Source organism: Cricetulus griseus (assembly GCF_003668045.3).
Source record: "Cricetulus griseus strain 17A/GY chromosome 1 unlocalized genomic scaffold, alternate assembly CriGri-PICRH-1.0 chr1_0, whole genome shotgun sequence".
Taxonomy (NCBI): Eukaryota; Metazoa; Chordata; class Mammalia; order Rodentia; family Cricetidae; genus Cricetulus; species Cricetulus griseus.
The window spans coordinates 228,555,010-228,582,374 of NW_023276806.1; the positions used below are offsets into that span (position 1 = coordinate 228,555,010).

General features: G+C 41.7%; 4 protein-coding genes across 5 annotated transcripts in view; 3 read left to right on the top strand and 1 right to left on the bottom strand.

Moving 5' to 3' along the window:
* Ubd (ubiquitin D) overlaps window positions 1-27,365 on the bottom strand; it is a 49,121-nt gene that overhangs the window by 15,019 nt on the left and 6,737 nt on the right. Inside the window, exons 2-3 of one of the 2 annotated variants that reach the window (XR_004771565.1) lie at window positions 8,796-8,897; window positions 7,834-7,991 (exon numbers count right to left, since the gene is read on the bottom strand). The exons of the other annotated variant lie outside the window; for it this stretch is intronic. The gene's annotated coding sequence lies outside the window, so the exon portion shown is untranslated. The remainder of the gene's footprint in view (window positions 1-7,833; window positions 7,992-8,795; window positions 8,898-27,365) is intronic. 2 annotated transcript variants of the gene reach the window in all.
* LOC100769306 (olfactory receptor 2H2) lies at window positions 5,646-6,584 on the top strand. Its single transcript, XM_035450380.1, has one exon. The coding sequence runs from the start codon at window positions 5,646-5,648 to the stop codon at window positions 6,582-6,584; it is 939 nt and encodes a 312-aa protein (XP_035306271.1).
* LOC100750504 (olfactory receptor 2H1-like) lies at window positions 16,373-17,311 on the top strand. Its single transcript, XM_027388709.2, has one exon. The coding sequence runs from the start codon at window positions 16,373-16,375 to the stop codon at window positions 17,309-17,311; it is 939 nt and encodes a 312-aa protein (XP_027244510.1).
* Window positions 23,806-24,744, top strand: LOC100769884 (olfactory receptor 2H1). The gene has a single exon (XM_035450379.1). The coding sequence runs from the start codon at window positions 23,806-23,808 to the stop codon at window positions 24,742-24,744; it is 939 nt and encodes a 312-aa protein (XP_035306270.1).

The following is a 27,365-nucleotide window of genomic DNA, read 5'->3' on the forward strand; positions in this document are numbered from 1 at the left end:
AGATCTCACATTAAAATCATTTTAAAAGTCCCATAGTCCTTACCAATTCAAACACATTAAAATTTTAGTCTCTTTAAAATATCCAATTTCTTTTAAAAGTTAAAGTCTTTCAGCTATGGGCTCCTTTAAAAGTCAAAATTAAATGCCTTCTTCAGGAGGGAAGAACCAGGGAACCATCATGTTGTGGGATAATCTTTTTGTACACTGTAAAGATGTGTCTCTGCCAAGTCACCATGGAATTGGTTTAATAAAGAGCTGAATGTCCAATAGTTAGGAAGGAAAGAATAGGCAGGACTTCCTGGGATAGAGAGGAACTGGGAAGAATTTGAGGTACACATGAGTTCACCAGCAAGATGTGGAGAATTTGGACACATGGTACTGAGGTAAAAAGCCACAAAGTAAAATGTAAATTAATAGAAACAAGTTTATTTAAGTTTTAAGAGCTAGTTGGAAACAAGCGTAAGCCAAGTCCAAGCTTTCATAATTAACGATAAGTCTCCACATCATCATTTGAGGGCTGTCAGTTCCAAAGAAAGTCTGACAAGAAAGATCTACTACACCACCACAATCTGAACCAAGTGAAACCAAACTCCACCAGTATAAATAACACAATACTAATTATCTGGGCTCCACTCACAATCTTCTGGACTCCTGCAAAGGTCTCAAGGGGCACCTACACACATAGTATACCCTCACATACACACCGATAAAAATAAAAATGAATATTTTTAATTTTTAAGAATCAAAGGGAAGTTTGCAGAGCAATAGGAATGTTTGTCTTGGTTGAAACTATCAAATTATATCAAACTGCACACTTAAAATATGAGCTTTTATCATCTGTAAACTAAATCTAAATACCTTATATGTGTGTGTGTGTGTGTATTTATATGTACATGCACATGGGTGAATATATGTATGTGCTTGCATAGAGAGGCCAGATATCAACGCCTTGTGTCACTTTCCCAGTAATAACTACACTGTTTTTTTGTTTGTTTGTTTGTTTGTTTTTAGACAGTGCCTCTCACTGTTGTGGTGTGCTGATCAGACAGAGTGGAAGAGTGGCAATCCTTAGGAATTTGCCTATATTTGTCTCCCCAAAATTGAGATTACAAGCATGAGCCTGATATTTTTTTAACATGGCTTCTGGTACAAAACATGCATTCACGTGTTTGCCTTGAAAGCACTTTGCAAAATGAGCTTTCCCCTCAGCCCTTTCTGCTATAATTTACATAGAGAAGGAAAAAAGAAATAAAACATGATACTTGAGTACCGAGCAGGTTGAAATGACATGAAAGAAAAGGGATGGGACACCCAAAAGAGTCACATAGATGAAACAATGTCATTGTACTGCCCAGTGACAGAGAGGAACAGATGAAAACCTCTTCATTTAACACTGGGTAATAAACCTGCTAACAGATTTCTTCTAGATCCTCTCGTTCACTCATAACCATTATTACCAACAGTGGCTAATTAACTGTCTGTGGGCAGAGGCCCCAGGGTCCTCAAAGAACTAATGAGCATGTGCTCCTATGGGATGGGAGTCAAGGGATCCCTCTCAAGGTGCCCCCTTTCTATCTCCAGTGCTACCAAAATGACACCAACTTCCTGGACGCTAGCAGAATTGTGGTGGTAGGATATGGTGCAAGTGGAACTACCACAGTTCATCTCCTTTGGTTCAAGTCTCAACTCTGGTTATATTGTCCTGACTAAATTACTTAACCTGTCTATGTTTCCATTACTTTATCAGAAACCCAAAACAAAATGCAGTAGTTATATCCAGGTAATGCCATTGATACAAAGCGCTCTGGGAAGTTCAGAACAGCATTCCCATCACACTACTGCTGCTAAACCCTAATGCCAGTGCTTTCAAAAGAGCACAATACATCAATTTGCTCTCAGTTTTCATGCGGTGAAAATCAGTCAAGTGGAGGCCCCATTCAGACCAGAAGTTCCTCATTGTGGAGAAGCCTTAGATGCCAAGGGGTGAGAAGATTCTGACCTGACCACGGTAAGTCCTGGGATTTTTCTTCTCCTACAGTCCATCAAAATCATGCATGTCTTCAAGACTGGTGCACATAGTATTGTCCTGAACAAATTGTTTAGCCTCTCTGTGTTTCTCTTCACTATAAACAAGGGTAGAATACAGCCAATTTATCTGGGTTACACAATTGATGCAGAGTGCTTGAGTACCTGAGAGGAAGCCAAATGGTTCAGAATCCAAACCTGGCCTTACTGGCTGTATAGTGTTGGGAAAGTTGTTTCAATGCTCTGACACTGCTCCTCTGTAAATGGAGAACAATGCTAATGATTATTCTAGCAATGAAGCATGGGGCCAGACCTGCAGAAAGCTCTCAGCAGATGGTAACACAGTCATGTTGTGGACACCATCAAGAGCAGATATGGCAACCCATTCCCTGCACCTTATAGTGCATGGCCAGGTTTAGATATCAGTAAAGAAAAAGAAGACATCCATGAAGATGGACATAACTGGAAGACTGTCAAGTAATATTTGAGTTTTGGTAGTGTCTCATAATTAGAAGATCAGGTAAAATGGAAAATGTTTTGAAATACAGAAAAAAAACCCACCACCACCACAACAAAAACCAATAGAAAGACAGGCACAGAATGATGAACATTTAAGAGCTTAAGATAATAAACACAAAGTGACTAAGAGAGTAAGAAAGCCAGGGATACAGGAAGAGTATTGAAAAGTACACAGCTGAGTAAGAAGCCCCTGAGTTGCTTTTTAGTAACACAAGAATGCAGTGCTATAAAACAACATAGGGGAACTTATTATAAATAATCCAAGTAAGAGTGATTGCCTCCTAAGGAGTAGGAAGTAAGAGTGATCAGGAGGAGCATCAAAGGGCTTTTAAGACTTAAACAGCCTTTTGCAGAAATTATTAACAATAAAACACTTGAGATTTAGGTTGAGGGCTCTTCCCTCAGAGAGAAAAATGTGAGAGGAAGAGGAGGAGGCAGAAGGAGACTCAGTGAAGCTTGAGGAGGAAAGATGGCACAGAATTTTTTATTGCCATCATACCCATCTCACCCAGAGCTTCTAAACATACAGGGAGGGACCTGGAAGGAGACACAGCCACCCATCCTCTCTGCAGGTCCCACCCACAAGCCTGCAGGGGTCCTGCCTCTCAGTTGTCACAGTGGCTGACACTGCCTGCCACCTCTAACGAATTGCCCTAGATCTCCCCTCTTTCACAACAGTAGCTTCACCTCCTGTGGGAAGCAGCTTTGTTCTCTCCAGCTGTGTCCCTCCCCCACTCGGCAATCTAGCTCATCAGCCAATAAGACAAACATATACACAGAAGACGTTCCCCATCAATGGCTTTCAGTTACGGTTCTTCTGAGGACGTTCAATGTCCTGCTGAATTTTTCAAAGGCAGGAGACCACTCAGCTTTCCAGTCTGTGTGCTCTGACACTTGGTCTGTTCTCCTTGTCCAATATTTATACCAGATGCCTTAGCTCAGTGGCTTAGTTACTACAGAATAAAGGGAGGACAGAGAAAATATGTATAGTATGGACTCCTAGATGGAGCCTATGCAAAAACACCATAATCTATAAAGGACATTATTCGGACAATGATGAAATAGGAATATAGGCTATATATTTGATCACAACAATAAGCTACTTGAATTGAATTATTGCATTGAGAGACTATCTCTTTTTTGTTTTTGTTTTGTTTTCAACACAGGGTTTCTCTGTGTAGCCCTAGCTGTCCTGAAACTCACTCTGTAGACCAAGCTGACCTTGAACTCATGGAGATCCTCCTGCCTCTGCCTCCTGAATGCTGGGATTAAAGGTGTGTGCCACCACCACCGGGCCTGAGAGACTATCTTGTAGCAAATCATACTGAAATATGAAGGAGGAAAACAGCATGGTATGAACAACTTTCTCCTAAATAATGCTGAATAAAAATAATATATAAACATATTAAGAGAAACAAGTGGCACATGTTTTTAATACAGCAGTCAAGAGACAGGGTTAGGTAGATCTCTGAGTTCAAGGTTAGCCTGGTCTACAGAGTGAGATTTAGAGCAGTCAGGAATATACAGAGAAACCCTGTCTTGAAAAACCAAAGGAAGGATGGGAGTGAAATCAGAGTACAAATGAACAAAAGTTTGTTTATATCAATGACAGTAATACAGGACTCATTGGAACTATCTTGCAATTTGATTGTAAACTTGAACCTACTTCAAAATAAAAGATTTGAAATTTAATATGAATGAAATTAGCCAAGAATTAAGAGAAACCAAAAGTGTGTTTGCATCTACTAAATTAAGCATAATGATAATGAACAAGAAGACCTCAAGCTCAAGGCTAGCCTGGGCTACATAGCCAACATGAGGTCAGTACCAATGGCAATGTAACACTGTCTCAGGAAGAAATAGGGAGAAAACAGCGTATTTAAGTTACTAACTTTTACTTTATAAGAAAGGAAAAATACACCCACTTCAGCTTTCCATTCCTAAGATTCTATTGTTTTAATTTTTGAAAAATGACTTCATCCTGAGGCCAACCTGCCTCATACTCACAGCTCCTCCCGCACAGCCAGAGCTAGTATTCTATGTCCTTAAGAAATTGTGTCATTATAGAATTTGACCGTAATCATTGTAAAACCAATACTGGGTTTATCTCAGCTTTTTCTGTATTTGTAAGATGAAATGTTGAAGACAGAGCTTTTCAAATGAAGAAAAGCATTTGCTTTCAGTTTAATAAGTCATAAAGAATGTTTTGAAAGAGAAAGATCAGTCTTACGGCTGTGCCACCCTGAATGTGCGTATCATTTCTGATAAAGAATAAAATGAGTCGATTGATCTCTATGGGAATTGAGTCATGTCATGTAGGGGAAAATCTCAACCACAGGATAGACATCTGAGTGAATCTCCTGAAAAAGTGTACTGGGGACAGAATGTGAGCCATCAACCACATTCATGTCCACACTTAAAAAATAAGACCAGGAGGAGTGGATGGGGAAGGAACTGGAGGATAAGAGGGGGGTGAAACTGGTTGGTATGTAAAATAAATGAAAAGATGTTAAATAAAAAAAATACAAAGAAGGCATCTGTCCTTCAGACAGTAACCCACAACTAACCCACAACTAGGAAACATTTGAATGACACATGGAAAAAATAAATAAATCAGCCTTCAAAAGAAAAAAAGTGAGACCAGTTCTACACTGTTTTCCATCAAGTCATTGATCCAACCACACAGTTCCTTATAACTGCTGATACCCATAGAGACAAAATCAGTAGTTGCAAGGTGTTCACATCATACATGGTCCTCGATAAATGTTTGTTGAAACAACAGAAACAAAATGATTAATGAATTCATGTTTTCATCACCCTTCTTTGTCCTCATCTGAGAAGGCAGAAGAGGTACCAGTGTAAGAATCCACCCATTTTCCAGGGCATTCCTGGTTTCCTCTCAGACACTAGACGACATTTGACCAGGAAGGAGAGGGGAGAAGAAGGGAGTTGACGGTGATCCAGGAAAGAACGTGAAGAATAGAGGGAGAAGAGAAGTACCCACCTCAAGTGTACTGACAAGTACACAGAGTAAGCTTCTACAAAAAAGATTGCAATACAGTGTCTGACATCTTCATCCCTCCAACCAGACACAAAGGGCCATGGTCAACCACAGCTCTCCAGTGGGATTCCTCCTGCTGGGATTCTCTGAACACCCACGCCTGGAAAAGATTCTCTTTGTGGTTGTCTTGTGTTCCTACCTCCTCACCCTCCTGGGAAACACCCTCATCCTCCTGCTGTCCACACTGGACCCCAGGCTCCACTCTCCAATGTACTTCTTCCTCTCTAACCTCTCCTTCCTGGACCTCTGCTTCACCACAACCTGTGTCCCCCAGATGCTGGTCAACCTCTGGGGCCCCACAAAGACCATCAGCTTCCTGGGATGCTCTGTCCAGCTCTTCATCTTCATGTTTCTGGGGACAACAGAGTGCATCCTCCTGACTGTGATGGCCTTTGACCGCTATGTGGCTGTCTGCCAGCCCCTGCACTATGCCACCATCATCCACCCCCGCCTGTGCTGGCAGCTGGCCGCTGTGGCCTGGGCTATAGGTTTGGCCCAATCCATAGTCCAGACACCTCCCACCCTTCGCCTGCCTTTCTGTTCCCACAGACAGATAGATGACTTTTTATGTGAAGTCCCATCTCTGATTCGACTCTCTTGTGGGGACACTACCTATAATGAGATCCAGATGGCTGTTGCTAGTGTCTTCATTGTAGTTGTGCCTCTGAGTCTCATCCTTGTTTCTTATGGTGCTATCACAAGGGCAGTGCTGAAGATAAACTCTGCAAAAGGGCGAAGAAAAGCTTTTGGGACCTGCTCCTCCCACCTCATCGTGGTCACCCTCTTCTACAGCTCAGTCATTGCTGTCTATCTGCAGCCCAAAAATCCCTATGCCCAAGAGAGGAGCAAGTTCTTTGGTCTCTTCTATGCGGTGGGGACTCCTACACTCAACCCTCTTGTGTACACCCTGAGGAACAAGGAGGTCAAGAGAGCATTCTGGAGGCTGCTGGGGAAGGATGGGGACTCTGTGCAGACCTGAGGGGGAAATACTTGTATGCTTTCTGAATTAAAATTAATTTGAACCTTAGTGGAAAAACTTGAGTTCCTAAGTCTACTTACTCTTTCGTACCTATCCAAGCCACAACAGTAGACCTAGTGAGTGACAGATTATGGTGGGAGGAGGCTAGTGAATAAATGGAGAAGTAAAAGAGGATTTGGAAGAGGAAGAATGCTAGATGTTTCTTCCTAAATGAAGCATTCTTACCTGGAATGATCAAGGAGACAACTTGTCGGGCTCAAGAAGTTTAGAAAGAAAACGTTTTACAAAACCCAGGAAGCTCATGAAACTGACAGGACTCCAGTGATTCCTCCTTGAGATGATATAACTAGTAAACAATTGGAAGAGAGAAACCCCTCCAGAGACCTAGCTGCAAGCAAGTTATACACCAAACTCCAGTAAGAAAATGTACATGTGTCCTCATCCATGTCTAAATGAGGCTTTTCAGAGTTGACGCTACAGCTGAAATACATCACCCATGCTCTTTACGTAACCACAATAAACCCATTGGATGACCAAGATGGACTTGAATATGGATAGCTTGTTTGTTCTACCTTTGTTGCCCTATCTAGGGTTTATTCTCATTTCTCTAGAGAGGGAAGAGAGAGGAGAGATAAAGACAGACAGATGGACAGATAGAGAGACAGATAGAGGAGGCATCTTTATTCCACATTCAAAACGTGGTTAATATTTACCTCCTTATATTTGTTTTCTTTTCCACTCAGTTTTTAGTTGCCTTCATTTTGTTTACAGATTATTCCCAATCCTCTGTGTCCATTTCTTCTAGCTGTCCTTGCCATTACTTCATTACATACTTACCACATCTCATTATAGGGTATTGTTGTTTTATTTTTAGTTCTTTTCAAGACAGGGTCTCATTATGTAGTTATGGCTGGCTAGGAACTCACTATGTAGACCAGGCTGGCCTCAAGCTCACACATATCCACCTGCTTCTGCCTCCCATGAGCTGGGATTAAAGGTATGTGCCGCTTTCACACAAAGACATAACCCACAGAATCTGGGGTTCTCTCCACTATATAACTAGAAAGAAGTCATGGATAATCCCATTAAAACAAAACAAAGCAAGAAAAATCAATCAAACAAACAAACAAACCCTAATCCAGTGACTTTCCTATTCAAAGACATGAGAATTCAGGGAATTGGTGCTGCTTTTAGAAATGTGGGAAACACCTAGAATGTGATCTCTCCCCCTCCCTTTGTCCCTTCCTACATGAAATTCTTTCCAGGGTCAAACCAGAGACAGAACTAGTCCAGAGACCCAGATGTCCTCATTGGTGGCCTTAGGAAGGAGTTCCTTCTAGGGACCGACATCCTTGTCTCCTGAGGGGGATTCTTGTTCTGGGTCAAAACTCTTCATCATCTTGTTTTCTAGGATAAAGAAAGACAAAAGAAAACAGATAAAGCAGTATTCCAGGAATTTTGATTGGTTAAGGAGATAGAACAAGAAGCATAGAAATCCTTGAACCTCCTATTCTACTCCAAGCTGATAGCATATCCCAGATGAAGTCAACCCAACCGGAAAGTCTTCCCTAAAGAAGAGCTTTCCATTCAGGTATAAAAGTACATCAGGGAATTTGTCAGAGCTTTGAAAATGAATAATGCTCTACAGAAGCAAGGCAAACTCAATATAAAATCTACTGTGGGGGCTGGAGAAATGGTTCAGCATTTTAGAACACTGTATGCTCTTGCAGAAGGATCTAGGTCCAGTTCCAGCACCCACTATGGTTTAAAATGGTCTCCAGTTCCTGGAAATTCTACACCCTCTTCTTGCTTCCCTAGGCACCAGGAACCCATATAGTGCATTTACATACATTCAGCCAATGCTCATAAACACAAAGTAAGAACAAATAAATTTAAACATACACCATCTAATGAATAAATGTTTCTTTTAAAACCTACTGTAAATTCTTTTTTTAAGATTTATTTTGTTTGTACTTATGTGGTGTGTGTGTGTGTGTGTGTGTGTGTGTGTGTGTGTGTGTGTGTGTGTATGCTCAAGTGTGTGCAAATGCATGCAGAGGCCAGATCCTCTGCTCTTGTACTGCTGATGGTGCAGTTAACATTCAGTGGAAGAAGAGGGCTTAAGATATACCTTTGCCTAGCATGTGTGAAGCTCTTAGTTCAATTCTCAGCACTAGAAGAAATAAAAATGGGCTTAGAGAGATGACTCACCCATTAAGAGAATGTATTACTCCTGCAGAAGATCCAGCATCCATATCAGAAGGCTCACAATCCAGGTCCAGGGAATCTGACATCTCTGGCCTCCATAAGCACCTGCATGTGCACACACCTACTTGCATACACACTTACATTTATTATATATATATATATATATATATATATATATATATATATATATTCAGTAGAGACAATGGCTGGGTGAGAAACTTGGAAACTCTCCCTGAAAATCATCACTGTATCTAAACGAAATAAACCTCACCATATCATGACACTGGAAATAAGCCAAAAGCATGCAATGAATTCTACTTATTCAAAATAATTTACTTAACCTGAGTTTCTGAACCTAAGAAAGAACAGTCTGAGGCAGGTTTGTCTGGACCTGGTCCCAACAAATCTCCACAGATGGTACAAAATCAGGTTATTCAGGCAGGCCAGAGGGATCAGGAGTTCTGGTGAGGATGGAACTGCTTTTATTTGGAGCAGACAGAAAAACAAGAATAATACATATTTGGAAGTTATCAAAAGCAACAACACTTAAGTGGGAACAACTAGGAAATGTCAACAACAGAGCTGGTCTCAGACTGCAGGGTTGTTTTGATCAAGCATCAACATCAAGTTCTAAACAAGTCAACCGAAGCCTTAGTCCAACTCAGCATGCCTCTGGTGTCTGGAATAGCTAACTACAGCACTCTTTGTGCTGTTTATCTTGATGAACACACGGATAGAAAATAAAGTCAATGTAGACTTGTAAGCTGCCTGTACTTGGAAAGCATTTCCCAAGTTACAAGTAAACCTGTCAGAAAAGGGTGACATCATACTCACTCAAATTGTTTAAATATAAAAACTCCAACCAACCACTGGCTAAGCAAAATTAGCTTTCCTTTCCCTGGGGAAATACTTAAGAAGCCCACCTCAAAAACATAATTTGAGTTTGTCATGGTGGCTCATATCTGTAAGATACTCTGGATCAAAATAAGTAATAAAAGTTGAGCCTGTGGCCCAGTGATAGAACACCTGCTTAGTATGCTGGGGGCCCTAGGCTCAATTTCCAATAATAATAATAATAATAATAATAATAATAAAAATAATAATAATCCCTAAAAACAGTGTTTAGTTATCCCTAAGTAGAGATAATAGCTACACACAGCAAATTTCACAAAATTTAACCACAAGAGAAATTCAACAAATAAGCATAAAGTATCAGTGGTTGCCATCCATTAGATGAGAGTTGATCACAGTTGAGAATTGCTGCATACTATCTAAAATATCCAATTTTTAGTGGCGCCTCTGTGGCACATGCCTCTGAGGAAGTCTGGGTCAGGTGTATTGTCTGCAGTTCAAGGCCATCCTGAGTTACATAGTGAGTACTGGGTCATGAATACATACCTAGTAAGACTCTATCTCAATAAAAGGTCCCGTTGTGATGTTACACATAAAGGAGGGTTGTCAATAATGGTTTCTGCCAGGTCCCAGTGTTGGGTGGGGGAGTCAAGTAGCGAATACGTGACTATTTGTTCAAATGAGTATTTTTTATCCATTGCAATTATCAGATGAGAGAGAGAGACTGGGAGAGAGAGAGAAAGAGAGAGAGAGAGAGAGAGAGAGAGAGAGAGAGAGAGAGAGAGAGAGAGTGAAACACTGAGCTAGCCAAGTTCGCTCTGTGTTCTGGCAAGGTCCCACCCACCCAGGTCAGGCGAAGATTAAATCTACCTATCCAAGAGCCAGAACATGGAGTAGCCTGCACCTTCCCAGACTGCCTTTCCTGGGGTGATGGGCAGGGACCCAAAGAACCAGCCAGAGCACCCAATGCGCTGCGGTGGCAGCTGCTGATTCCTCCTGCTGGGGTAGTCCTGGGCGGCGGGAGTCCAGAGCTGACTTCTCCTTGAGGTTGGACACCAGAGGACTAAAGGAAACCGATGGCTGCAGGGCGGCCACCCAAGCTGCGCTCAGTGAGAGTAAACCTGCGCGACCTTTCCCGTAGCCCGCGCGCGTGGTGCAGCCGCTGTGGCTCGACTTCCAAGGCGAACCACAGCCTTTCCAGATGCTACTGCCGGGAGCCAGCCTCCGAGTCAACAGCTACAGAGATCACTATTGCCTCTTCAGGCACTCAAGGACAAACGACAGATTTCTGGTTAAACCAATCTGAGTTATGTGTGCCATCTCTCAATGTTGACGGGCAGCCTGTCTTTGCCAACATCACGCTTCCAGTATATACGCTGAAAGAGCGGGGCGTTCAAGTTGTGCGAAGCCTAGTCAGCCCCAAGAACTACAGAAGACTGGGCATTGTCTCATGACTCTACGCAGATTTGGAAGACAACCCCAACGTGAGGAAAGACCTGGAACGGCTTAGCCAAGAACACATTGAAAATCAGTGATTTAGAAAAGCCAGCCAAAGAAAATCACTGAAAAACAGCTTCTGACGCTATTGATGGTGGACAGTAGCAGGAAGGTTAGCCTCTTTGGCTGGGGGAGGGGAAAGCCAGTATTAGATCTAACCCTCTCCCAGGGCAAAGAGTAGACTGAAGGCAGACCCACACCTCTTCTGTTCCTGAGATCCAGTACCCAACACCCATCCCCGCCTCATCCTCATTCTGTAGTTGGAGACCTGCTGTGGTCTCCCTTTCCCATCCCCAAGGGATCATAAGGACCTTCTCCTCCAACTTTCCTTCCCCCAAATCATCCCAATTACCCAGCCTCCAACACTAGCAGGCTTTGCCGGAGAATGTACCAGCTGAACAGACTAGGAAAACAGGCAACACACAGCTATCCTAATCTCTGAAAATCCAGAAAAGAAACAAAATCCAAGGAACAAAACACTCGCCCAACAAAGACAAATCCAGATATCACCCCAAACCCAGATGCTGAAAAGCCAGCACAAAAAACGGATTTAACAACAGCCAGGACAGCACATCTCCACTAGACCCCAGCTAACCCACCACAGCAGGCCCTGGATGTTCTAATATAGCAGAAGCACAGAATAAAGACTTTAAAATTGTCTTTATGAATATGATAGAGGTCCTTAAAGAGGAAATGAATAAATTCTTCAAGTAATCCAGGACCCTGGGAGAGCTGGCCCTGCCCCTCACTGTATATTGTAGCAGGAAAGCGGGCCCCACCCAGCCATGGGAGAGCTAGCCCTGCACTTAGGAGAGGTGGACCCACCCCTTACTACAGGCATAGGGGAGCTGCCCCAAATGGCATGGACCTAAGAGAGCTGGCATTTCCCGTGCCTGAGGGGGTTGATACCATAATAACCAGACCTGATATCCAGGGTTAGAGCTATTTTCTGACTTCATTTATGTGATTCCAGTTATCTCCAAGATCCATCCAGGTTTGGTGCTCATTAGAATGAATAATTACATGGGTGGAGTGACAGGGACAACCAAGCCTCCATCCTTTACAGACGGCATCGACTTAGCCTTGGCATTATAATATTTCTTTGGGTTATAACATGGTTCTGGACTTCCTGCCACAGTGGAGAAGGGGGTGTAAATTCAGGGCTTACTGGCTGCTGTCCCTCAACATACCAAAGAACAATGTAGAGAATCTGCAATCTAAGAAAATATGAACACATTTAGAGACTGCTGAGATGACTGTCAGATATGACCATGGATCTGAACCACCCACTAGGATGTGGACCTCATATCCTAACTCTAGGCAGGATAATTGCCTACATCAAATGAGGGGTGGATAGATGTCTTTACCTGTCTACATATACACAAGTGTATATATACACACAGACTCACACACACACATACACACACACACACACACACACACACACACACACACACACACACACACACACACGCAATTCGGACTTTGTGTGTAAATCAGAATGTTTAGATGCTGGGTGGAAGGGAACAGCTGTAACCCTTGTCATCTCTACTAACAGAGAAAGAATGGGTGACCTTGTCACTCATTCCAGTAATGGCTATTGCTAGCATACTTTCTCCAGAGTCCTAGGCCCCCTCCACCATAATTACTAGCTAATTGTCTGTGGGCTGTGGAACCCTTGGGTTCAACTGAAATAATGAGATGTTTCTCTCCATAGGATAGGAGTTCTGGGATCCCTCTCTCCACAGCATACCATGTCAGGCTTTCTGCCACCAGGGCCACTAAAACAGATGGTAACATCTCCACAGACTGTTTGCCAAAACCTTGCTAGTTAAGAGATGCCTCTGCCCCATTTGGCCTCATTTACCCCATAGAAAAGGCAGCAGGCTATGGTTGGTGAATGGTCAGTTCATTTGTGTTTACACATGAACTCTGATGCTTACTACTATATTGCACTAGCCTAGAGGTTTGAACTTTCTTTGTTAACCCCCTTCTGCAAAAAGGAAGATACTAATACACAGAGTCATAAGAGGCAATCACTGATGTGTGGATAAATGTTTAATGGCTTGGCTGGAGGAATGCTAGGCCCTTCATGTACAGTATTTGCTGTTTACACAGTACAAACACTCCTAGCACGGAAGATTTTAGGTAATTATAATTTAAAAGCTTTATCATAAAATCTGAGAATTTAAGAATCAAGTAAGTTAGTTCCAACAAATCACATGAGTGTGTGTTCAATAAAGAGCCTGCCTATAAAGCTTGGTGACTCTTATCACAACCAAAGATCTAGTTTCTCATTTCAACTTTCCTTCTTGATATCCATGCAGAGACTAAGCACCATTAAGAATTTCATTATGGCAATTGCTGGCAACCAAAGCAGATCTTTTTCAAATGAGGGTAAGTAGAATATTTGCTATTCTCTTATGAAATCCAGGCTTCCATGTGTCCTTAACAATAGAGTCCCAGATGGGGAGTTCAAGGGAGTGGGGGCTTTTATCTGCTAGCTTTTGGGGCTCTATTATTTTGGGGGTTGAATTTTAGCTTTTGGAGCAAGGGTACCCCAGGCTGGTCCCAAACAAAATCCACCCACTGCTGCCTCTAGATTTCCAAGATGACAGACATTAGGTACTACAACAGGATGAGTTTTTTTTTTTTTATCAGCCACATTAAATCACAGTGATATTTTGGATAGGAAAATGCCACAGACTCATAGCTCTGCACTAGGTATTATCCTATACTCCCCCAGGTACGGGAAAAATTCTCTAGAATTCTCTTGGTCCCAACACTTTTCTTGAGTGGGAACCTGAGAAACTTTATTTGCCCTGAGGTAGTTCACTGTAAAAATTCACAGTAAAATTGGTAAGATCTTTGCAGGGCTGCTATGGAAACCAGATACTCAGGGAGCTGTTTACCATACTTGGCACAAAGTGATGCACTTCACAGTTGGAAAGTGCTAATAGAAAAAGCAGGTAATGATTACCAGAACTTCATCAGCCCCTTCAGATGGCCAGCTTCCACCAAATCCTGATGACCTGGATTTGATCTCATGGATTCTTATCATAGAAGTAAAGCAATTTCCACAAGCTGTGCTATTACCTGCAACACACACACACACACACACACACACACACACACACACACACACACACACTAAACGCTATGTATCTTAATAAGATTTATTTATTTTATATCATGTGTATGTGCATTTTGCCTGCATGTGTTTATGTTCACTGCATGGCTTGGTACCTGCAGAGACCAGAAGAAGGTATCGTGTCTTCTAGAGCTGGAGTAAGGGATGGTTGTGAGCCACTATGTGGATGCTGGGAACTGACATGGGGTCCTCTGCAAAAGAGTAGGTGCCCTTAACAGCTGAGCTATCTCTCCAGCCTCTGTGCAATGTATTTTTTAAAGAAACAAAAGAGATGAGAAGACAGGGAATAAATCATGTAAAGTCAAGTTCCATCTTAGAGGATGGAAAATGGGAAGCCAGGGAGGGGCACACAAGACCCCAGAGATACTTGGGATGTCTGTTTACAGCCCTAACCTGGTTACTGGATACATTAGAAGCTGAACTCCTTATTGTTTATACTGTAGAGATTTGCTTTGTCTATACTTTGGTTTGAATATAAGATAGCAATAATGAGAAATATTCTGTAGGAGCAAAAACAAGTGGTGGAAGAAATGAAACCAGAAGGTTCCAGAAAGAATGAGTGAGCTAGAGCCCTGTAACTGAGAGTTCTTCCATCTTAGAATACTTCTGGCAGGGCCCCACCCACCCATTGCTTGCCTGTCATCTGCCAGGCCAGAGAACCCTGTGTCCTCAGTTCAGCTTCCAGAGGAACTGCATAGCCCTCATCTGTCACTAAGCTGGCCTGATGTGCTCCACTATTTCCAGTCACTTCACTGATGGGGTTTTCTCCAATGAAATTCTCCCCACTTTAGAAATTCTGTACTTTCATTAACCTTATACACCTGCATGATTGGCATTTATATCTAAGTCTTTTGATATTGGAACTGTGAGCCACAGTGATTTTAACAAGCCACTCTTGCCTCCTGCCTGTTAAGTTTTCATGAGGACTGAGTGATTGGACCAAAGCTACTTAATAGCCAGGGCAGCATTTAGTAATAGATAGTAAAGAAGCCAATACAACTGAAATAATCAACTATGTATGAATGAAAGAAAATCTATCACCTACATAACACATTCTGAGTCAGATTTGGTAGCTCACACTTATAGGCCCAGCATTCCAGAAGCGCATGGAGGAAGATTACCTGGAGCCAGTGGCCAGCCTATAGTAGAAACCCTATTTCAAACAAACAAACAAAACAATCATTCTGTCTCTGATAAGCTGTCTTACAAAATAAGAAGTGTAGTGAGAGACCCAACCAGCCACATCTGTGGCTGGTGCATAGGTGAGCCTGTGGTATTTGGTCTGGGGTCCAGGGCAGCCTTGCTTTCTCTTGGTTCTGGTGGGATAAAGGAGAGCAGCCCAGTTGTGGATCCTTGGAGCTGGAACCTGCGGGTCACAGGTTTCTTATGTAAGAGACTTTTCCTCTGAATAAAATTTTCCTATATTTAGCCTAGGTCCGTGTATCTTAATTGGTGCTGCTACAAAGAAGTACAAAATAAATAAAATATATTTCCAGTTATGCAGATAAGTATTTGCAAGGTCAACACAAAAATGATGAAACTGAAATTTACAGAGACACAACCTGAAAATTCATTTAAAGCAATTGGTTTGAATTTATTTCTTTATTGACTTATTTATTTGTAAACCTCAGATTCAAACCACAGTTCGTGCTTGGCAGCTTTCTGCCTCAAGGATACATTCATAGCCATAAAAGACAGTATTTAACTAGTTCCTCCAAAAGATGACAGGCATGAGACAGCATAGAGACAAAACAGAAAAGCACTGAGAATATTGGGCACCCAGCACATTTCTACCGAATGAGTGAATGAATTGTTTAACCCATCTGACACTCTCCACCCTTAACCAGGAAGTCAGAATGTGGAGCCTACACCACATTCTCATAGGCAGTAGACAATGTTTGACCAAAAGAAACTGTCGAGGGCAAAGATCTGCTTGTTGAGACTGGAAAGGGAGCTTGGGAGAGCAGAGGAAGAAGAAAATGTCCACCTGGCATGTCTTGATAATGTCTTGAGAAGCACATGAAATGGATTTTCATTAGGCCTGTTATATCACACTAATCAGGCAGCTTCACAATAGACCATGGTCAACCAGAGCTCCCCAGTGGGCTTCCTCCTGCTGGGATTCTCTGAACACCCACGCCTGGAAAAGATTCTCTTTGTGGTTGTCTTGTGTTCCTACCTCCTCACCCTCCTGGGAAACACCCTCATCCTCCTGCTGTCCACACTAGACCCCAGGCTCCACTCTCCAATGTACTTCTTCCTCTCTAACCTCTCCTTCCTGGACCTCTGCTTCACCACAACCTGTGTCCCCCAGATGCTGGTCAACCTCTGGGGCCCCACAAAGACCATCAGCTTCCTGGGATGCTCTGTCCAGCTCTTCATCTTCATGCTTCTGGGGACAACAGAGTGCATCCTCCTGACTGTGATGGCCTTTGACCGCTATGTGGCTGTCTGCCAGCCCCTGCACTATGCCACCATCATCCACCCCCGCCTGTGTCAGCAGCTGGCAGCTGTGGCCTGGGCTATAGGTTTGGCCCAATCCATAGTTCAGATACCACCCACCCTACGCCTGCCCTTTTGTGCTCATAGACAGATAGATGACTTTTTATGTGAAGTCCCATCTCTAATTAGGCTCTCCTGTGGGGACACTACTTTTAACGAGATTCAGTTGGCAGTTGCAGGTGTCATCTTCCTGCTTGTGCCTCTGAGTCTCATCCTTGTCTCTTATGGTGCCATCGCCAGGGCAGTGCTGAGGATAAACTCTGCAAAAGGGCGAAGAAAAGCTTTTGGGACCTGCTCCTCCCACCTCATCGTGGTCACCCTCTTCTACAGCTCAGTCATTGCTGTCTATCTGCAGCCCAAAAATCCCTATGCCCAAGAGAGGAGCAAGTTCTTTGGTCTCTTCTATGCAGTGGGGACTCCTACACTCAACCCTCTTGTGTACACCCTGAGGAATAAGGAGGTCAAGAGAGCATTCTGGAGGCTGCTGGGGAAGGATGGGGACTCTGTGGAGAGCTGAGGGGAAAATACTTGTGTGCTTTCTGAATTAAAATGAATAGGAATCTGTGGTTTCATGTTATCAGGTTGTATTCCTACCCAAGACACCTCAGGAGGTAACCTATAATCTCACTGGCCAAATGTCAGTGGCCATTGAAGCTCAAGATGTCAGCTTACCATGAGGTGAATCTCTGATGGGTGAATCTCAGATAGGCAAGGCCCTGAGACCACAGAATCCAGAATGTCTTTTGCTTCTGCTGTGCCTTTACATGTTTGCTGCTGCCATCTTTCTCTGGTATCTGGCATGGTGTGAATATGTGTGGGGAGATCCCCACTGCCTGTAACACAGTGTGTTTATCTCATGGAAATATCCTGTTCTGCCAGGCAGTGGTGGCACAGACCTTTAAGGGAGGCAGAGGCAGGTGGATCTCTGTGAGTTCAAGACCAGCCTGGTCTAGAAGAGCTAGTTCCAGAACATCCTCCAAAGCCACAGAGAAATACTGTCTCAAAAAAACAAAAAGAAAAAAAAGTAAGAAAGAAAAAGAAACATCCTTTTCTATTGGGAATTTTTACCTGTGGATTATTTATGAAGATGATTTCTTCCTAAACTGTACTGTCTAATTAGTTGATAATAACAATGTTAGTTTAAATAGAGTTTTGAGGATAAAAAAAAAAACACCAAAGTGTCACACTGCTAGAACAAATGAGTTTCTATTGAGGAGCCACATAGACTGTGGCTCCTTAGATTAATGATTAAGGGAAACAATTGAGTCCCAGTAGCCCAGCTATCTTAAATTCTGTTAATCTTAATGTTGGGAAATGTGTTCACAGATTTTGGAGTGCATAGTAGCTGAAACAAAGCTTTAAAAATAACTTAAAGTTAGGCTAAGATGTTTTTGTTAAATAGCTTTGAGGTGAAAAACCAAGAAGACAATCTAAAGTTTTACAAAGGCACACAGCTGAGTAGGGAACTCTTTAAGGTCAGGGAGCAAGAACAAAGCTTCCCAATTATCATTAGTTGATGTGCCTTTCTTGCTAGGATTGGTAGATGACCAAAGGTGATTAATTCATTATATATCAGGAGATTGATATCCTCCTGATATCTATATACCCTGAAGATAAAAATAGAGATGACTGGTTCTTTTTCATACATAAAAGTTGAGATTGTGATTCTTTTAAGATTCCTTATAAGATTACCTTTCAAGATGAGTAGTAAAGTGGTTGATCCTTTCTTTGTAACTGCAAAATGCAGCCTGCCAGTAAAAGAACTGGCTGAGAAGAATATCTTGCTTCCTTACACTCTGTCAATATATAATGAGTTGCTTGAGTATGAATGTACATGGGTTCTTGAGACAACTTGTTTTTCACGTTTAGTACATAAAATGTTTAATCGTATCAAGAGATATGGAAAACATGCTGTTTTTTTTTACTTGTAATCATTTTAATCATTCACTTGGAAAAAAAACAGAATATAACCACATTGTAATTTTTATATTGCTTGAAAGATTTGCTAGGGCATGTAACCGTAAGGGAAAAACAGAGAGAATGAGAAGGACAACATCACCATGAATGAGAGAATTAGAAGGAAAACGTTAAGAAAGATAGAAGGAAAGCATCAAGAAAGACAGAGGGGGCAATTCTGGATAGAGATAAGAATAGAGAAGAGAATGCAAAAGAAGAATAAAGGAAATCATCAAGAGAGTGTGTGTCTTTTCCTTTTATCCAAGAAGATAAAAAGTGTCTGTGGAATCCCTTTAAGCCCTGCACTGCTGGAGGCTGGTTGCCCAAGAGGCAAAATGACAAAGAGGGAGAAATTATCTTAGCAACATTTTGAGATATAATTTGAGGGCTACCAAAAATAATGGCAGCCACTGAGAAACTAAAGAGCAAAGAGCAAAGAGCAACTGTCTCTTGTGAAGTACACATACACACTTTCTGTGTGCTCTACCCTGCTCTGAGTACCTCTGTCTCCAATGCTGAATCTATAGACAGTTTCTTCCTCATTAAATCAAGCTCTGCTTCACATTGGCCCACACTGGGTTACTTTTCTTCAGCAAACTCATCCCATCTTCACTTATGTAGAAGTCTATGAAGAGAACTCTACAGGCTGCTGCAGGAAGAGACAGAGTTGCATCTCTAGTCTACATCCCACTGTTTCTGATAATACAGTGGGATATCTCCTTTTCAGTGTCATACTTCTTGAAGTCTATAAATAATAAACTGTCTGATGTTAAGGTTAATTCATATATAATGAGGCAGAGAAGGAAAAGGTGGCATTGTCTTCAATGGTGTAGCAACTGGTGAGGGGCCCATGTTCCTGTAAATGACTCCTCACCCACATTACTTTAAGCAAACCTAATATAACTCACTGGGTTGCACATGAAAATGAACATAAAATAGAAGGGAAAAGAGAAGACTATTGGGAGAAGTGGAACAAGAGAAAGTAATCGAGGATGAATATAATCAAATTTCATTGCATACATCGTGAGCATGTTATAATGGAACTCAATGTACTAACTAATACAAGATAATAATTTTTTAAACCTCAGTACTTAATGTATGTAAACTGTACCTGAATTTTAACAAAGAGATACAAAATAAAATATAGTGCTTATGTACTGAGAGGGTTGAAGCAAGACTTAAGAGAAATAAATGGGACACCCAGAAGGACACCATAGATAAAATAATGCCAGTGTGCCCCCTAGGTGACACAAATGAGTGGAGGGTGACCTGTTCAACATAAATATTCTCATAGAATGTTAACCTCCATCCCTCCACTCTTAAGCATCATTGTCTACAGTGGCTAATTAATCATCAATGGGCAGAGGCCCCAGAGTCCTGGCAGAAATAATGAACATGTGTCCCTATGGAATGGGAGTCCAGGGATCCCTCCTTTCTATCTCTAGTGCTAGTGAAAGGCAAGGTAACTTCCTGACTTTGGCAGAAAAATGGTGGTAAGATCCAGTAAATTATTGATCCTGGAATCAGTCTCCTTTGGTTCAAGTCTCAGCTCAGATTATATTGTCCTAACTAAATTACTTAACCTGTCTGTGTTTCCATATATTCAATGGAAATCAAAACAAAACATGGTAGTTGCATCCTGGTAATGCCATTGGGAAGTGCAGAATGGCATTCCCAACCACATTGCTGCTCAGCCCTAATACCAGTGCTTTCAAAGGAGCACAAGACATCAGTTTGCTCTCAGTTTTCATGCTGTGAAGATCAAGTGGAGGCCCCATTCAGACCAGAAGTTCCTCATTGTGGGGAAACCTTGGCTGCCAAGGGGTGAGAAGATTCTGACCTGATCGTGGTAAGTCTTGGGATTTTTCTTCTCCTACAGTTCATCAAAATCTCCTGTGTCTTCTAGAGTGGAGCCATGTCTGGCACACATAGTATTGTCCTGAACAAATTGTTTAGCCTCTCTGTGTTTCTCTTCACTGTAAACAAGGGTAGAATACAGCCAATTTATCTGGGTTACACAATTGATGCAGAGTGCTTGAGTACCTGCCAGGAAGCCAAATGGTTCAGAATCCAGACCTGGCCTTACTGGCTGTATAGTGTTGGGAAAGTTGTTTCAATGCTCTGACACTGCTCCTCTGTAAAGGGAGAACAATGCTAATGATTATTCTAGCAATGAAGCATGGGGCCAGACCTGCAGAAAGCTCTCAGCAGATGGCAACACAACCATGATGTAGACACCATCAAGAGCAGATATAGCAAGCCATTCCCTGCACCTTATAGTGCATGACCAGATTTAGATATCAGTAAAGAAAAAGAAAACATCCATGAAGATGGACATAACTGGAAGACTGTCAAGTAATATTTGAGTTTTGGTGGTGTCTCATAATCAGATAAAATGGCGAATGTTTTGAAACACAGCAAAAACAAAACAAACAAAAAATGAAAACAAAGCAAAAAACACCAGAAAGACAGACAAAGGATAATGAATATTTAAGATCTTAAAATAATAGACACAAAGTAGCCAAGAGAGTAAGAAAGCCAGGGATACAGGAAGGGTATTGAAGAGTACAAAGCTGAGTAAGAAGCCCCTGAGTTGCTTTTTAGTAACACAAGAATGCAGTGCTATAAAACAACATAGGAGAACTTATTATAAATAATCCAAGTAAGAGTGATTGCCTCTTAAGGGGTAGGAAGTGAGTGTGATCAAGAGGGGCATGCAAAGGGCTTTTAAGACTTAAACAGCTTTTTGCAGAAATTATTAACAATAAAGCACTTGAGATTCAGGTTGAGGGCTCTTCCCTCAGAGAGAAAATGTGGGAGGAAGAAGAGGAGGCAGAAGGAGACTCAGTGAAGCTTGAGGAAGAAAGATGGCACAGAATTTTTTATTGCCTCCTCTTCTTCATAACGCAAGCTAGAGATATATTGGAAAAGGATCCTCAGTTGAGAAAACACCACCATCATCTTGCCTATGGTCAGCTCTATAAGGCATTTTCTTGACTAATGGTGGAAAGACATACCCTACTGTGGGGAGGTGGTTCTGAATTATATAAGAAAGAAGCTTTAACAAGCCATGGAATGCAAGCCAGTGAACAGCACTCTTCCATGATCTCTTCTTCAGTTCCTGCCCTGAATTCTCTAAGTGATGAGGTATAATGTGAGATCTGTAAGCTGAAATACACCCTTTTCTTCCCAAATTGCTTTTGGTCCTGGGTTTCATCACAGCAACAGAAATCCTAACAAAGACACCTCTGAAGGTAATGGAACAATGAACAACTTTGGAATATGGGTGTTCGTGAGGTAACAGTGCAATATCAATTATAAATTCTTTGAACTATGAACTGGAGAGGTGGTTCAGCAGTTAAGAGCACTGGCTGCTCTTCCAAAGGCCCTGAGTTCAATTCTCAACAACCACATGGTGTCTCACAGCCATCTATAATGGGTTCTGATGCCCTCTTTTGGCATAAAAGTATACATGCTGATAGAGCACTCATATACATAAAATAATAATTCTTTGAATTCACTTGCTGTACAAAGTTTATTTCAGAGACCACATTGTTGTAGCCAAAGCACAACAAAATATGAAGGAGGAAATGAACTTAATGCCAGCAAACTTGCTCTCAGTGACTCAAAATAAAAAAGGAACTCGGAATATAGTGTGAGTGAAAAAAATAAAAAATAACTTAAATGGTAAATCTTTTAAAAAGGTATATAGGGTTCTTTAGAACCACTCTGATAAGTTTTATGAATGCATAAACTTACTTTAAAATAAAATATTTGAAAATGTATCTTGATATTAACCAAGAATTATGCAAAACCAAACTCTACTTTGGATGTCCCATATTTCAACATTATGGTGCCGTAGTAGTAGTAGTAGTCAGGACTACATAGTGAGTTTTAGATCAGTGTCTGCGATGTAGCAATACTCTGTCTTTGAAAAAGGAAAGGGAGGAAAGGAGGAGGGAGGGAGGAAAGAAAGAAAGGAGGGAAGGAGAAAGAGGAGACACGGAGGGAGACTAGGAGGAAAGGGAGGGAGATAGGGAAGGAGGGAGGAGTAAATTGCAATTAAGATAAAAATTTTTGTCTTATATTAAAAGACAATAACTAAATGAACCCCCTTCAGTTTTTTTAAAATTATTTTTATTGTTTTAATTACGTGTGTATGTGTGTGAGTGTGCACACATGTGTACAGGTGACTGAGAAAGCCAGAGGAGTCCAATCCACTAGAACAGGAAATCTGGGTAGTTGTGAGTGGGTCAACATTAGTGCTAGGAAGCAATTAAAATTTTCTGTGATGGTGGTTTATGCTCTAAACCACTTAGTCATCTCCCCAGCCCCATGATTCTATGTTCTTAAGGAATTATGGTGTGTAGTATCAGATGACAGTCATTGTAGATCTAACACTTTTTTCTTAACATATATTAAAAATTTTAGGTAAGGATTTTTCACTTGAAGAGAAAATAATTGTTCCAATTTTATGAGCCGCAAAGATGGTTTATATTTAACTTTAATTTAATTTTATGTGCATATATATATGTATATATATACATATATACATATATATATATATATATATCACATTCTCTGGTATACTCTTCTGCAAATGTGCACTAAATACAACACAAATGCTACCACAAAGTAAGATAAATCCTTGCTAATAATTATCATCAGATCATCAATCAGCCACGAAATTCATTGTCATCTCGGCCACATAGAAGGAACAATTTCAACAGGTCAGTGTTCACAGCATAACATATGCTTAGCAAATGTTTGTAGTGATAGTGAAGATTAACAAGCGAATCCATGTTTTTAATCAGCCTCTTTTGCCCTTAACCAAACAATCAGATGCTCCAGTGAGAGGACCCACCTGTTCCTGGTTTCCTCAGAACCACTAGACATTTGACCAGAAGCAGTAGGAGAAGACCACGAGCAGTAGGAGAACACAAGGTCGTGTGCCCAAGAAAGCAAAAGCAGAAATGCTCAAATAGCAGAATTTCACGACATTGAATCATGATGATGAGAGACCAACTCCAGCTGGATTCATAGTAGAAACGGGGCATGGTCAACCAGAGCTCCCCAGTGGGCTTCCTCCTGCTGGGATTCTCTGAACACCCACGCCTGGAAAAGATTCTCTTTGTGGTTGTCTTGTGTTCCTACCTCCTCACCCTCCTGGGAAACACCCTCATCCTCCTGCTGTCCACACTGGACCCCAGGCTCCACTCTCCAATGTACTTCTTCCTCTCTAACCTCTCCTTCCTGGACCTCTGCTTCACCACAACCTGTGTCCCCCAGATGCTGGTCAACCTCTGGGGCCCCACAAAGACCATCAGCTTCCTGGGATGCTCTGTTCAGCTCTTCATCTTTCTGTCCTTGGGGACCACCGAATGCATCCTCCTGACTGTGATGGCCTTTGACCGCTATGTGGCTGTCTGCCAGCCCCTGCACTATGCCACCATCATCCACCCCCGCCTGTGCTGGCAGCTGGCCGCTGTGGCCTGGATGATGGGGCTGCTTCAGGCCATAGTTCAGACACCTCCCACCCTCCGCCTGCCCTTCTGTCCCCATAGGCAGATAGATGATTTTTTATGTGAAGTCCCATCTCTCATTCGACTCTCCTGTGGGGACACTACTTTTAATGAGATTCAGTTGGCTGTGTCCAGTGTCATCCTTGTGGTTGTGCCTCTGAGTCTCATCCTTGTCTCTTATGGTGCCATCGCCAGGGCAGTGCTGAGGATAAACTCTGCTGAAGCATGGAAAAAGGCTTTGGGGACCTGCTCCTCCCACCTCATTGTGGTCACTCTCTTTTACAGCTCAGTCATTGCTGTCTATCTGCAACCTAAAAATCCCTATGCCCAAGAGAGAGGCAAGTTCTTTGGTCTCTTCTATGCGGTGGGAACTCCTACACTCAACCCTCTCATTTATACCCTGAGGAACAAGGAGGTAAAAAGGGCATTCTGGAGGCTGTTGGGGAGAAATGGGGACTCCAAAAATACCTAACAGAGAAATCTTAGGGCAGGAGGATTGCTAGGCCTGCTTGGTAAACACATTAAGACCTTTTGAATGAAAGTAGGGAGAAATTGGTAATTGGAGCATGAATGACTGGTGCATACTACAGGAGAGACAGGAAGACAACAATGGGGACCTCAGTTACCTACTTATGAGTCATGCTTCAGCTTCAGTTTTGCTCGTGTTATATCGAGATGTATGGTTACTATACTGTAGTGAAGGATGTTGTCACCATGTGGCTTTCAGTTGGCTTGACAGACCCCCACTGATGGTAAGCATTTCTAGCCTTGCTGACATCAGATATCCCACAGTTGGGAGCCTTGTCTCAATGTCTCAGCAGAGTTCAGTGAATACCAGGCCTGAACCATTTCCTAATGGATACTTTACTAGCAACTGTAGGATAACCTTGACCAAGAACTCTAGATGCCAAGAGTTCCTTCCCGCCATTGATGCTTCAGTACTCTAGAGTCTGGTGGGTCAGATGTGCAAAGCAGGAACACACGGCTACAACACCTCTTTCCTGCTCTGAGGTCTAGTCAGTCACCGGGAATTGGGTCTGTGAAGAAAGCTCATCTCTGAAATTTGCTTCTCCTATGGTCAAAGCATTAGTGGTTTGCTTCCAGTGGTGCTAAATGTGAACACAGGAATCTGCCCTTACTTTGAAAGGATATCATGTTAGCGGTCTGATGTCCAGACTATCAGACCACTAACAACTTCAAAATTTTGAGGAGCCCTAGATCTTTATGGATTTTATTTCCCACTCTCTGAATTATTATAAATGCCCCCAGTACACTTCCCCTCCTGGCTGACCCCACTTAACGGACACAATTTCAATTAAGCTGATGGTTACATTTTTCTGGAATTCTAAAAAAACAAATAAACAAACAAAAGCAGTTATTAAACTTAATCACCATTAAAGATTAAATTAGACAATTGTCAGTAGTAGCTAACATTTTCAAAATCCTGTGGAAATGCTCCATGTGGCAAATTCTACAAGCAAGCGATGGAGACCCTGATACAAAATACCTTGTATAAAATTCTCAGAAACTTTGCATCCTGAAGAAATATTCTGAAAGCTATAAATAAGCTGTTTTTCAACAAATCTTATTAGAATAAGTCTGGGAGTGTTATTTCTAATTTCACTATTAAAAATAGAAGTAAAACGTTTTAAGTCTTTTTTAGCAATAATGTGTATTTTAGGTAATATGTATTTAAAATCAAATTTAGGTAATGAGTTTTGCTACATTTATTTTAAACCATGTTGAATTGCTTTTAAACTTTTAAATTAATGGATCTTTGAAAATGAGTTTCTGAAAAATTTGGAAATTTGCTATTGGTTTCATGTGATAGGTTTGTATCATACAGGTATGTTCGTGTGTGTGTGTGTGTGTGTGTGTGTGTGTGTGTGTGTGTGTGTGTGTACATGCACGCGCATGCGCACACGAGCATGCACGTCTTTGTGTATATAAAAAAATCTCTAGAAAATGTTATTTTATGTGGATTTATATTTTTAACACTCTGAAGTTTATTTGATGTGTATGTGTGAATGTTTGAGGATATATATGAAACTATGTGTGTGCAGGAGTCTTCAGAGGCCAGAGGAAAGCAGTGGATGCCCTGAAACTGGAATTACAGGCAATTGTGAGATGTGGTGTGTGTGCTAGGATCTGAAACCAGGTGCTCTGTAAGAAGAATAAGCACTCCTAACCGTTGAGCCATATTTTTAAATATTTCATGTGAATCAACAACAGCTCTGAACATATATCTAGAACTTTCTTAGCCATTTCAGACACTATTTAGATTAGCAAATGTTACCTTTTTCATATTCTGAAAATATATTCAAAATATTCACAAGCAAATTATCATAATCAAGTTCAAAAGTTTGCCCAATTTTCCTTTCATAGATGGTCTTTTTTTCTTTCTTTTTTTTTTATTTTGATTTTTCAAGACAGGGTTTCTCTGTAGCTTTGGAGCCTATCCTGGCACTTGATCTGTAGACCAGGCTGCCCTGGAACTCACAGAGATCCACCTGCCTCTGCCTCCCGAGTGCTGGGAGTAAAGGTGTGCACTACCACTGCCCGGCTCATAGATGGTCATTGTTATGTACCTACAACTAATATTCTCTTCCTAATATAAATCTTGTCACATTTACATTGTTACAACTTTCTTTTCAGTCCTAATTTGTGCTTACTCCTCATGGATTTTTTCCAGAGACCACCACAATCATCCCTCTGTCCTAGAGCAGAAAAAAAAAATGTTATGAGGCTGGGGAAATGGCTCTGTATTTAAAAGTACGTGCTCCTCTTCCAGAGGACTCAAGTTCTGTTTCCAATATACTCAACAAGCAGCTCACAAACACATGAAACTCCAGCCCCAGGATATCAAGAATCTTTTTCTGGCCTCTGTAGGCATCCCTCTTAAACAACATACACATAAATAAACAATCTTATTTTAGGGCTGGAGAGATGCCTCAGAGGATAAGAGCACTGGCTGCTCTTCCAGAGGACCTGAGTTCAATTACCACCATCCATATAGTGGCTCACAACCATCCCTTACGAGATCTGGTGCCCTCTTCTGGTGTACAGATATACATGGAAGCAGAATGTTGTATG